Source organism: Myotis lucifugus, unplaced genomic scaffold (assembly GCF_000147115.1).
Source record: "Myotis lucifugus unplaced genomic scaffold, Myoluc2.0 scaffold_150, whole genome shotgun sequence".
NCBI classification, from domain to species: domain Eukaryota; kingdom Metazoa; phylum Chordata; class Mammalia; order Chiroptera; family Vespertilionidae; genus Myotis; species Myotis lucifugus.
Genome location: NW_005871198.1, coordinates 2,307,416 through 2,321,052, shown reverse-complemented (window position 1 = coordinate 2,321,052; position 13,637 = coordinate 2,307,416). Strand labels below are relative to the sequence as shown.

General features: G+C 36.7%; 1 protein-coding gene across 3 annotated transcripts; it reads left to right on the top strand.

The window, feature by feature from the left end:
- Nucleotides 1–43: 43 nt before the first annotated feature.
- Nucleotides 44–12,751, top strand: RNF146 (ring finger protein 146). 3 transcript variants are annotated; one of them, XM_006095071.3, is made up of 4 exons: nucleotides 44–772; nucleotides 1,475–1,582; nucleotides 8,035–8,140; nucleotides 10,807–12,751. In XM_006095071.3, coding segments are annotated over exons 3-4 (1,083 nt in total). In that variant the 5' UTR covers nucleotides 44–772; nucleotides 1,475–1,582; nucleotides 8,035–8,138; the 3' UTR covers nucleotides 11,888–12,751. The 3 variants fall into 3 exon arrangements, with proteins under 3 accessions (XP_006095133.1, XP_023614900.1, XP_023614899.1); XM_023759132.1 differs by lacking the exon at nucleotides 1,475–1,582; XM_023759131.1 differs by lacking the exon at nucleotides 44–772 and having other exon boundaries at nucleotides 862–1,582.
- Nucleotides 12,752–13,637: the final 886 nt, after the last annotated feature.

Genomic DNA, 13,637 nt, shown 5'->3' with positions numbered 1-13,637 from the left:
GGGTCAGATGCACCCGGGGTCCGGTCCCTGCATTCTGTCCTTTGCTGGGGTGTCTTTGGCCGCTGCTTTCTCTCCCTTCCCTGCCGGGGGTCCCCCTCCCCGCTCGGTGTCTGGGTCTTGCCTGCCGCGGAGAGGAGTCCCCCCGCCCGATCCCATGTAAACCCAGCGCTGCATCTGCCAAGCGGTTTTGATGATGATCGCAGCATCGGGACCAGGAGGACATCTCTCAGCACCGGTGGAGCCTCCACAAACCCTCAGTGCATCGTAAAAGCGGAGGCTGTCGCTTTGTTCTCCCGGGTGCCGGGTGCGGGGCGCCCCCCACCCCCCATCCCGCCTGGGAGAGTGCGGGCCCCCCATTGTTGTCACTGTTTATCTTCCAGAGGTGCCTGCGGACGGGCTGCACCATTGCTTTGAGTTTGCACACACATTCTGGCCACGGGATCCTCTTCCCTCCCCCCTCGGTCCGTTTCCGTAGATGTTTTTATTTCTTTTCCCTAGCTGGCATTTTAGTGAGCATTATTGAGCAAGTTTTTCAGAAGCCCGTACGTTTTGTTTACGTAATGTTTTTGTAATACTGACCCTGGGGTTGAGGGGAGAAGAAAGCCAAGAAGTGTTAGAAAACTGTGTGTCTCTTTGTGTGATGGACATTTCAGTTGCCCCCCACCCCCAATTCCGATGTGTTTACTTTTTAAACAGGATGCGAAAGTATAAACTGGCATTGAAAAGTAGAATATCATTACAGAATTTGGAAGACTTAAGACTCTTTTTAAAAGTGAGTCTATATTTAGATTTTTTTTTAGAGACGTGGTATGTAAGGCACATGAAGAAAACGACCCGCACAAATAGGGTTCATGATGCTGGTTTTGGTGTTTTTATGACCAGCAAATGTTTGTGATGAGTACCTGGGTGTTCTAAAAACACATGGAAATAGGTCAAGTAAATCTCATTCTAAAGAGAGAGAGTGAACGTCACTCTAGAAACAGGTTTTGGATGTGTTTGTTTTAGCCTTGTATATCTGAAATTGGAGCATTTTGTTAAGCCCAATCTTTGATTTAGAATTTATGTTTCAAATGGGCCACTAAGTTGTGGCCAAAATGAAAACAATGGTAAACCGTTGCAGGTTTTGTTACTTACTGATTGTTAAAATCTTGGTAGTGTTATAACCATCAGGAAAATTATATTTCTAAAGAGCTGGTCATTAGATGAGAGGAAGGAATAAAGAAATGGAGACATGTTTCAACTGGTAAAATATTTTGTCAGTGTCCACCAACTTGAATTGTCAGAAGAATGGCGCAGGTATTTTTTAATGATTCAAAAATGATTTCCTAACTTGTTAGAAAAAAAATGATAGTATTAAATCTTTTCTTTTCATGATATTGACCTGTTTAGATAATATGTATTAGCCATTTACTAGCATGAAGCACCTGACATGCTGTCAATTGGATAGTTCAGTGCTTTCTTTCCTCCCGTGTAGTAACAGTAGGTCCTGAACCTTTTCCATTCTTTTGCCTGGCTTCTGATTGTGCCTAAGGAACCTGAATTTGCGAAACATCAGGCTGAATTATTAAGAACAATCTCTTGGGTATGAAAACCATCTTGTTAACATTCTGCTGCAACCATGTGTGCTTATTTATGGACTATTTAGTTCCTGGCTTATTACCTTTTCGGTTAATTAAAACAAAACCTGCTGTTAAGTGAATGTTAATTAAAGTATTTAGAATTACAGAAGTAGAGAGTAGGGTGAAATAACCAAGACATGGGAGTTATGACATGACCAAGGTCGCACAGATCATTAGCGGCAGAGCCTTTCTTATTTAAAAAATAATTGTAGGCTATGAAGTTCCTGTTTGATATGATTAAAAGACAATATTTGTTCACATTTACATTTCATGTTTTGTTAAAATGCAGAGCCAACCGCATTTTGGAGTGGAAATGTAAAGGTTTAATGCTTGAGTATGAAGATTGTGAAGGCTATAGGTAGCCATCCAGTAATGTTTTTTAAAGGAAGTGCTATACAATAAGGGAAATAATTCTTTAAAATAAAGTATTAGACCCCCATGTAGTGGAAAAGAGTTTTCAAGTTTCTCGGTATGACCTGTGCTTTCTGTAAGTTGAGTTTTAATGGGGGGTGAGAGGGAAAGCTAAAAATGGAAACATTAGGGCATTTGGTGACATCTCAGTTTGGGACTCTTAAGAAATCCAAAGATGTGTATGGTAAATTACAGCCCATCTCTAGTCCTCCTTTTACTGGTCCTTGCTTTTTTTTTTTTAGTTTGTATAACAAAAATTGGAAGGTTTGAAGTATTTTTCTTTTCTGTCTTTGATAGATTTTATATAAAATATTTTCCTGTTTTATATATTTTGAATAAACAAAGAGTAAAAACTATTTTATTAAACATTAGAAAATGTTTAATTAGAAAATACAGGAATTCTTCAAGTCTATAATTTGATATTTTAACTGTTACTAGTGTATGCTTATCTTTTTCTTTGGTTCTTTAAAAAGATATTCATTTGAATCTACTATCTGAAAAATAAACTTGTTTTTTTTTTGTTTTCACCTTATGACTCACTTGAAAAGTGGAATTATAATACTAGATATTTTCAGAAAAAATAACAATATATGTAAATAATAGGAGTGTGAATTTGTTGAGTGGCCATAAGATCTAAATAATACAATATTACTTCTTTTTTCAGTTATACTTATTTAATTAGTTGAGTGGGTGAATTATGTCAAGTCACTGATGATTTCTAAACTCCTTCATATATATTTTCAATATAGTTTCTTACTTTTCTTTTCCGCTCCAGAATTGTTAAGGGAGGGAAATATCTTAATTTAGTTTTAAGTCTTTTCTCTTATGCTTTTTATGTTATCTTTCTAGAGAAGGAATATTAATGTATTAACTAATTGATAATTGCATGTTAAGATTTTGTGTAAAGTTTACTATAGTGACTCACAAATTGTATTGAGTTTGGTGTATAATTTACAAATCACCCACTGCAGCAGGACTTACTAGTATGTATGTTTGAATTACTTATGCTTGCCAAATTATTTCAGGCCTGTAGTTAGAATTACACTACACTATTTTTGGATTTTGGGTTGAAAGTAAAAGCCTCTCCCTCTCCCCATTTAAGAAAAAAAACTTTAATTTCAAATGTAGATGATTTCTGAGGGCTATTTCACATGTCCTTCTAAATGTTAACATTCCATGCCCTATTTTGTACCCGTTTGCAGAGGTTAGAGTTAATGGGTCAGTTTGGCAGAATTGGGACCACCTAAATCTCTCAATTTTTTATCTCAATAGAATATGCAAATTTTCTTTTTATCTGTGCCAGCAAGGATGAGCGAAAAGTAACATGGAGTTCATTTTCTGTATTTAGAGTCTTGTAGTAAATAGCCAGTTTTGTGTTAAAAAATAATTGTTAACGTACAAAACATTCTAAACCTGAACTGTCCAGTATGGTAGCCACTAGCCACATGGAACTATTGAGCACTTGATCTGTGGCTGGCTAGTCTGAATGGAGTTGTGCTATGTAAGTTTAAAAAACACACTGGATTTGAAAGAGTATATACACACACATATAAGAATGTAAAATTCCACTTTAATAATTTCTTTATACTGAATATATGTGGAAATGGTAATGTTTTGAATATTTTAGGCTAAATAAAATATACTTTTAAATTAATTTTACTGTTTTTTTAATTCTTAATATGGCTAATAGAAAATTTGAATTTTTAGGCCTTTTCTCTGAAATACAGTACATTGAAGAAAAAAATTTTTTTAAGATACTTGAGTTTGAATCCCATCACCCAGTATTGATTATCAAATCCTTGTGAAATTGGGTTTCATCATTTCTAATTGGGTATAGTCATATCTCCCAGGGTTGTTTTGAGCATCCAATGATGTGGGTCTAATAGTGCTTCCAAACTTTAATATGCATATGAATCATCTGGATCCATACTTTTCATTTGTAAGGTACCCAGGTAGTACTGATACTAGTTGGGGATCACAGTTTGCATAGCTAATATCTGGATTACTATATGGGTTTTTGTTCATTTTCCTTCCCCCAGTTGTTACTGACCATTTAGAGTCTACTGTGAAAATTATCCATAGGATATAAAAATTGGAAAAGATACTGTAGCTTGCAAGATTTATTAAAATTGGTTTTATTCATGGATTTTTATCTGCATTCTGGAGAATTCATTGTCAGTATCTTTTGATAAGCACAAAACTGGCTATTTTGAGGGGTGATACTGAAGCAAGATAATCAGGCTGTACAGTAATCTAGATGAGATGATACATACCTAGACTAGGGAATTAGCTATGGCAAGAGAGTAGAGATAGATTACAAAGTAGTTAGGTGTAAAAGTTGACCAAATTTGGTGTGGTTGGTTGGAGTGTGGGTGAGAAAAAGAATTTTTCGTTTTCTCCATTAGCACTCATTGGTTAAGGCATGGAAGCTGAGATGTCACATTGTTAAGATTTACACAGGGATAGGAGTTTGTGGCATATGTATAGATGGGAGACAGATAGGAGGGAACCAAGGGTACTGTTAAGTTAAAATGCTTGGGCTCCAGATTCGACAGGAAAGAAAATGAGAATGGGAATTGGATAAAGGAAAGGTGATGGTTAAGAGACTGGAAGTCCCCGTGAAAGTAATGAGCAGGTGTGGGAATGAGTAAGTGAGCAGGAAGGACCAGAGTTTGTGGTCTGAGAATGAGGTTAAGATTTAGAGAGGCAGCAGTTTTAGGTGGCATCTGATTCCAAATGTGGCCATCATATTTTGTTTCTGGAGGAAGGGGGTGAAGTCCTTTGAATTTAGGATTTTAGGAACTAAAAACTGAGGACACTGTTTCTCATTGTGTTTGAAGCATTACTTGCATCAGTAGCAACTTGAAGTGAGATTCTGGGGTTTCATCCATGTCTATTGGCCTAGAATCTCGAGGGTTAGGGCCAGAGAATGCATATTTTTAACAAGCAGCCTCAGTGTGGCAAGTTTAAAAACCTCTGAGTTAGGTGTCGGATGATTCATTCTCAGGGATATTTAAATAGATTCACAGTGATGTGTCAGGAGTTAAGCTTGAAGAGGATAACCAATAGTGAGTAATGCTGTTTGAATAGTAGAATGTTTCCTCCTGTCTTGTGTGTGAAAATGGGCAGTTTCTCTTTTGAGTAGGCTGCAGGAGGGACGTGAATGGAGTCTTCTGTGTGCCCTTGAAGTGTAGGCAACTTGAAGCTGTAGATGGTAAAGAAAAAGGATGGGGTGGAGGGAGAATCAGGACTGTAGTCATATCATGTAAAGACTAAGTTCTAAAGTCAAAGTAAAACAGAAATGTTATTTAGAAACCCTTTTTAGTCAGTTACTTTAGAAAATTCTCTAGTTTTGAAACATTGTTTTGTTAAATTGGTGGGATAAGCTGACTTGTATTTTAAGGACATATATCATGTTTAAAACATTTGTCTTTTAAACACTAAAATACCAGATTTTGAAGTGAGATAGTTCTATGTCATGGTGCTTGGTGAAGTGGAAGGAGGAAATGTTAAATGTGAAGAAAGGGACTGATGACTGAGGTGATGTTTGGTTAGTGCTTCTGGATTGTCTGGACAAGGGGCACCTTGAGAAGGTTGGCTTAATGGTTGTAAACCTGGACATGCATATAAATAGCAGGAGGTCTTACTGTGATGAGCTTGTTTTTGCATACACTACTTCCTTGAAGAAGGTAATGGCTATAGAATACATTTTCATCATCTTAAACAGAAACTCTACCCTTCTTTCTGGCCCCTGGTAATTGCTAATCTACTTTCTGTCTCTGAATTTGCCTATTTTTAATATTTCATATAAGTAGATCATACATTTGTCCTTTTGTGTCTGGCCTGTTTCACTTAGCATAATGTTTTCAAGGCTCATCAATGTTGTAGCATTGGTCAGAACCTTATTTCTTTCTATAGTTGAATAATACTCCATTGTATTGATATGCCATATTGTTTATCCATTCTTCTGTTATTGGGCACTTGTGTTGTGCCCACCATTTTGGTTTTTGGTGGTTTTTTGTTTTGTTTTTTGTTTTTTGTTTTTACTTTTGTGAATAGTTCTGCAGTGAACATTGATGTACAAGTATCTGAGTCCCTGTTTTTAGTTCCTTTGGATATATACCTAGGAGTGGAATTGCATGGCAATCTTATGTTTAACTTTTTTGAGGAACCACCAAACTTTTCCACAGTGGCTGTATTATTTTTCATTCCCATCAACAGTGTACGAGGGTTCCAATTTCTCCATCCTCACCAATGCTTGTTACATATGTTTGTTTAAATTGTAGCCATCCAAGTAGATGTGGAATGGCATATAATTATGATTTTCATTTCTATTTCTAATGACTAATAATGTTGAGCACCTTTTCCTGTACTTATTGGCCATTTATAAATCTTTGAAAAGAGTCTTTCTTTTGCCCATTTTTAAATTATTGGGGGGTGGGGGGAGTCTTTTTGTTGTTAAGTTGTAGAAGTTCTTTGTATATTCTGGAGATTAAGCCCTTTTCAGAGAGGTGATTGATAAAAATTGTCTCCCATTCTCTAAATTGTTATTTTACTTGTTTGACAATGTCTTTTGATGCCCCAAAGTTTTAATTCTGATGAAGTCCAATTTATCTATTTTTAATTTTGTTACTCATGCTTTTGGTGTCGTAGAGAGGAATCCATTGCCAAATCCAAGATTATGGAGATTTACCCCGATGTTTTCTACTAAGAGTTGTGTGGTTTTACCTCTTACATTAGGGTTATTGATCCATTTTGAGTTAATTTTGTATATGGTGTGAAGGGGGGGTCTGATTTAATTTTTTTGCATGTGGAAATTCAGTTGTTGAAGAGACTATTTTTTTTTTCCCCATTGAATGGACTTGGCACCCTTTTTGAAAATCAATTGGCCATAGATATATGGGTTTATTTCTGGACTCTTTGATTGCATTTGTCTATTGTTAGGCCAATACCCACATTGTCTTGATTACTGTAGCTTTGTAGTAAGTTTTGAAATCCAGAAATGTGAGTTCTCCAGCTTTGTTCTTCTTTTTCAAGATTGTTTTGGTAATTAGGGCTCCTCATAATTCCATTTGAATTTAAGGATTGCCTTTTCCATTTCTGCAGAAAAGGTTGTTGAAATTTTTATAAGAATTATGTTGAATCTGTACATCATTTTGTGTAGTGTTGTCATCCAATTCATCTGTAGTGTGGTCTTCCAATTCATGAATACAGGTTGTCTGTCCATTTATTTAGCTTTTTAATTTCTCCCAGCAGTGTTTTATAGTTTTCTTTGTATAAGTCTTTCATCTCCTTGGTGAAGTGGATTCCTCGGTATTTCATTCTTTTAGATACTACTGTAAATAGAATTGCTTTCTTGAATTCCTTTTTGGATTGTTGACTGCTAGATATAGAAACAAAACTGGCTTTTTTGTGCTCTGAACTTGCAACCTGCTGCTGTGTTTGTTTACTAGCTCTAGTAGCTTTCTTGTGGATTCTTTGAGATTTTCAATATAGAGAACAGAAATAGTTTTACTATCTCTGCAAATAAGGGAAATTAACTTCTTTATTAGCAATTTGTGTGCCTTTTAATGTCTTTTCAATTCTAGTATAATGTTGAATAGCAGTGGTGAAAGCAGGCATCATTGTCTTGAAATTTTTCCACCTGTAAGATAAAATTTGCCACTGAAGTATGTTAAATGAAAGGATCATGCAAAATTTAATAAATTTGGTGATCTTGTCTTCTAGCCGGTTTGGCTCAGTGGACTGAAGGGTCCCAGGTTCGATTCCGGCCAAGGGCACACGCCTGGATTGTGGGCTCGATCCCGATTGTGGGCTCGATCCCCAGTGGGGGATGTGCAGGAGGTAGCCGATTGATGATTCTCTCTCATCACTGATGTTTCTATCTCTCTCTCTCCCTCTTCCTTCCTCTCTGAAATCAATAAAGAAATGTATTTTTTTTTTAAATTTTGGTGATCTTAATTAGTCTGTAGAGAACTTGATGTTTAAAATTTTTCTTTTGCAGCACAGGATGAACCAGCCTTGAAGAGAAAATACTACAAACTGGCTAATGGATGTGAAAATGATGTTTTATTTTTGTGACCAGCATCTGTGAGATCTGTAATAGAAATGTAAGTATGGCATCATCGTTTTTCCAAAGCTACAGTAAATTAAGTGTACTGGTGTAAAATGCAATGAATCAAATATCTATCATTTCCAGTTAATATAATATGAGCGTTTTGTATTGATTTTTTAGATGTTTTATTGAGTTAGCAATCTTATTTACATTAAATTATTGCTAATGTAGATTTCCCAAAATCTCATAGAGGAAAGTCTTCCTAAAAAAGTGAAACTGAAGACAGAATTTGCTCTTAGAAGGCTAAAAAACTATAAAGAGCTACAGTTTCTTCTAGGTTCTTCTTTCTTTTTACATAGCAACTTGTTTACTTAAATAACCAAGTTAGGTACACAGTATCAGCTTTTATAAATAAGAGGGACTTACTGGGTTATAAAACACTAGTTATTAAAAACTTGTTTCACTGAACTGAATTTTTAATTATTGTGCATTATTGCATTTTAATTCAGAGAGAATTCACTGGAATCCCCAGTTTGTTATTTTCTATCATTTAGTCTTTTCCAATATGATGCCTTGATTATGTATACTCATTAAAAGTGTGACCATATCATTCTTAGTGTTGAGAATTTCATAAAAAGTGAAACCAACTCTAGCTGGTTTGGCTCAGTGGATAGAGCGTCATCAGCCTGTGGACTGAAGGGTTTTGGGTTCAATTCTGGTCAAGGACATGTGCCCAGGTTGTGGGCTTGATCCCCAGTTGGGGGCGTGCAGGAGGCAGCCGATCAATGACTCTCTCTCATCATTGATGTTTCTCTCTCTCTCCCTCTCCGTTCTCTAAAATCTCTCTCTATATATGTATATATTGAAACCAGTAAGCATTTTTCTTTACAATTAGGGCAAATATATATTTTATTTAATTCTATTCATTTATTTAATTCTATTCCACATTCATATGTTATCTGTCTATATATTTTTAATCCTGTAGCTCAGATAGTCTAGGTCAGTGGTCGGTAAACCGCGGCTCACGAGCCACATGCGGCTCTTTGGCCCTTTGAGTGTGGCTCTTCCACAAAATACCACATGCGGGCACGCACGCACGTACAGTGTGATTGAAACTTCGTGGCCCATGTGCAGAAGTCGGTTTTTGGAAAGGAGATAGACGAAACAAGTATACAAGACGAGTGTGGATGGGAGAGTTGGAAGGGGTTGACCTCAGCGAACGTACCTCAATCAGATTGAGGACGTTTTTAGCAAAGGCCAGCTTAGGAGTACCCTAATTAAGTTAATAACAATGTACCTAACTATATAGTTTAAGTTTAAAAAATTTGGCTCTCAAAAGAAATTTCAGTCGTTGCACTGTTGATATTTGGCTCTGTTGACTATTGAGTTTGCCGACCACTGGTCTAGGTGACAGCTGTCAAGGAATTAGACTATGTCAAGGTTTCAAAGTCATCTGACCTACTTGTCATCTGAATTACTTTCAGCCATTTTTTTGTTTCTCTACTTCATATTGGCTAGTGTATCTAGAAGGCTGATCCAGGGGAACTTACATGTGAGATGAGGTGGGGGCCAGACCATACAGGGCATATAGATCCTGGTCTTTATTGTAAAATCAACAAGGGATATGGTTTAACAAATTAAAAGGCATATACAATAATTAAACAGTTTACTTGGTGGCTAGGGAAGTGTAGAGATGGATAGTAGATGATTCAGGAAATATTTAGGAGATAAAATTGATAAGAAATGTTTTGGATGGGAGAAGGATAAGAGAAGGGCAGTTTCAGTTCTGGATTTCTAGCTTGAAAAAGCAGATGGTTAGCGGTGTCACGGGGGTGGGGGGGCTTTTAAGGAGTAAATAAGGAGGAAGCAGATCTTGAATAGTTTTTGTGCCTTCAAGGCATCCACAAAGAGATCTAAAATAGGCGATTAGGGCTAGGGCTGAAAAGAGATCTGGGCTGGTGATGTCAATTGTGCATCATTTGTATACAGGTAACAGTTGAAGCCCTGAGAATAGATGAGGTCATCTTGAAAGAGTACAGCAAGAAGAGCACATAGCTTAGAAAAAGGTCACAACAAAAAGAGGTCATTAAAAGAGTTGTTTCACAGAGAGGGAATGCAGTTTAACCAGTGTTTTCAGATTTACCGCAGGGATAAGGAACTTCTGGGATTTCAGCTTTAGTCTTAATTTCATATGGTATACTTGTCAAGTACCAAAAGTGTATTGTCATATGGTACTATTTGCAAAATTGACACTTAGTAACTAAAAGGCTACAACACCATCACTTTCTGTGATCATCATTGAATTACTTTTAGCCATTTTGTTTCTCTACTTTCCAGACTGATTGTCAAAGTCAGTGTAGAGTGGACTGTGTATTTTAAAATCTCTGCATGTAGTTCTATCTTACAAGGTCTATGACTGAATAGAAATGGTATATTTATTTAAAACCAATCTATACCTTACTTCTATTTTTTTACTTTTGACTTAACATTTGTATGCCTTATTCCCCCGCCCCACACGCCCAAGTAAAAATCAATGACATACAAACCAAAAAGGTTTTTCTATACAAGTTAGAGTTTTTTCCTGTATTTTCACTTTTGTATCCCTATTCATTGTCTAGTATGTGGCTTGCATATAATAGGTGTTTAATAAGTTGTTTCTGAATTGTTGATTTAAGAGTTAAAACCTGATTTTAATATATGTATTTTCTTTCGTTTTCTTAGGATGGCTGGCTGTGGTGAAATTGATCACTCAGTAAACATGCTTCCTACGAACAGGAAAGCGAATGAATCCTGTGCTAATACTGCACCTTCTCTAACTGTCCCTGAATGTGCCATTTGTCTGCAAACATGTGTTCACCCAGTCAGTCTGCCTTGTAAGCATGTTTTCTGCTATCTATGTGTAAAGGGAGCTTCATGGCTTGGAAAGCGATGTGCCCTCTGTCGACAAGAAATTCCCGAGGATTTTCTTGACAAGCCAACCTTATTGTCACCAGAAGAACTCAAGGCAGCAAGTAGAGGAAATGGTGAATACGCATGGTATTATGAAGGAAGAAACGGGTGGTGGCAGTATGATGAACGCACGAGTAGGGAGCTGGAAGATGCTTTTTCCAAAGGTAAAAAGAGCACTGAAATGTTAATTGCCGGGTTTCTGTATGTTGCTGATCTTGAAAATATGGTTCAATATAGGCGAAATGAACATGGACGTCGCAGGAAGATGAAGCGGGACATAATAGATATACCAAAGAAGGGAGTAGCCGGACTTAGGCTGGACTGTGATGCTAATACCGTAAACCTAGCAAGAGAGAGCTCTGCCGATGGAGCGGACAGTGTATCAGCACAGAGTGGAGCTTCAGTTCAGCCTCTAGTGTCTTCGTCTGTGAGGCCCCTGACGTCAGTAGATGGTCAGTTAACGAGCCCTGTGACACCATCCCCTGATGCAAGCACTTCTCTGGAAGACTCTTTTGCTCATTTACAACTCGGTGGAGACAGCCTGGCAGAAAGGAGTCATAGGGGGGAAGGAGAAGAAGATCGTGAATTACCATCCTCAGGCAGGGTACCGGCACCAGACACCTCCATTGAAGAAACTGAATCAGATGCCAGTAGTGATAGTGAGGATGTGTCAGCGCTTGTTGCACAACACTCCTTGACCCAACAGAGACTTTTGGTTCCTAATGCAAACCAGACAGTACCTGATCGATCAGATCGATCAATAACTGATGGATCTCTAGCAGGGGGTGGAACAGTGAGTGCCAGTGTCAGATCTAGAAGGCCTGATGGACAGTGCACAGTAACTGAAGTTTAAATAAAAGTCTTCAGCTCCATGCTCAAGGTTAAAATGGTTATCTGTAAATTTCTGCCCACATAACATTATACTCATCCCTAGTAGTACATTTTTGGGAGTTGGGGTGGGAAGGGGTATAGGAAGGATAGACCTATAATTAAAACGTCCAGTCTAACATGTCTCTGTTGAGAAATTTATTTAAGGAACTTGGGTGTTAATAGTTGAAAGCTGTTTAGTAATAACCCAGTTTTCTTGAAGTCTGTTTATTTCATAGTTTTAAAATATTCCGTTCTTTTGGCCGGCGTGTATGTATTATCTGTGCATTAATGGTCCCATCTGACTTTTGCATTTTGTCTTACTTTCCTGCATGGATTGACATAAAGCCATTACTAAAATTTGGCACCTATGAGATGTCTGGTATCAGTTTTAACAGGAAGCTTAATTAATGTGAGAATACATGTGAATTTGGGGTTTTAAAATAGACAAAAACTATTTAATAGTAAAGTTACTGAAATGGAAATGTAAAGAAAACACCTAATTTATGTTTCATAATCTTGTCTGTAACATATTCACGGCGTTCCCATAGACTTTGCTGTCTAGTCCTTGTAGTTTGAAGTTTCTCTTGATCGTTTTCTTTTTGGTTACAAAATTTATAATTTAATAAATACTAGAATTTATCAAAAATCATTTGTCTCTTGCTTGAGTCTGGAAAGAGGATGTTAACATTTTGACATTTGTAACCAAAGGTCTATCAAAACGTGGTTTCAATTACTGGTATTCAGCTTAAAGGAGTCACCTGCTCAGAAAAGTCTGATTTTTTTTTCATAGAGAGTATTTAAACAGAATCTGCAGGGAATGTGCATGGAATAAATACATATGGAAATAGACCTAAAGCCTGTGAGACAAATTTCTTCAATAACTGGTAGTAGAGACCATACGTATTTTAGATTTTTCTTGCCAGTCTTCATTAGTGGTCTGATACTCATCTGAATTAAATGGTAGGCTTACCAGTATTGGTAGACACAAACTACTTTTACACAAAATGTTGTAGAACCTGTGACAAGGTAGGAAATACTGGGTTCACTTGGTAATCCAGAGTTTGGTTCTGCAAAAAAGTAATGTAAGTTTATCTTACTACATTTTCCTCGCTCAAAACAGTAGGATCATGTTGATGAAGCATGTGTAAGTTATTTTAAATAATTTTAAAATGTGAATTGAATTTTACAAATAGCAAATAAAAACTGTCACTACTTTGAAATAATCTTTTACCTCTTACAATGTTAGAATTGGGACTACTTCAATTTAATATGTTTTTTAAAGTCTGCTAGTGAGATAATCATGACTTTTGAGTTGTGTACTTTTATTAAATTTAGTTATAAAAGAAGAAAGGCTACTTTTCCAGAAAAAAATAGAAATCTGATGTAAAACGCAAATGTAGGTTACAAAATGCTTCTGAGTCCTTTGAAGTCTTAGGCAGTTTTGATCTAAAGTTAGATTTATGACATAAACGAGTAAATTCCAGGGCACACAAATTTCATTAAGTATTTTATTTTTGTAAATTATTTCCAGGTAAGACAGAATAAAGACTTATGAAAAATAACACCATGAATAGGTTTTGTGTAGTTTTTCCTTTTAAAAACTGGTCTTTGATTATAGGCTAAGAACCATTAAGGGAACTGGGAAATTGGTAATAATTTTTAAGCCGAAAGTATGCAGGTTTACTTGGTAAATACCCAAATACAGTAGTTTCCTCCCCCATCTGTGCTTTCAC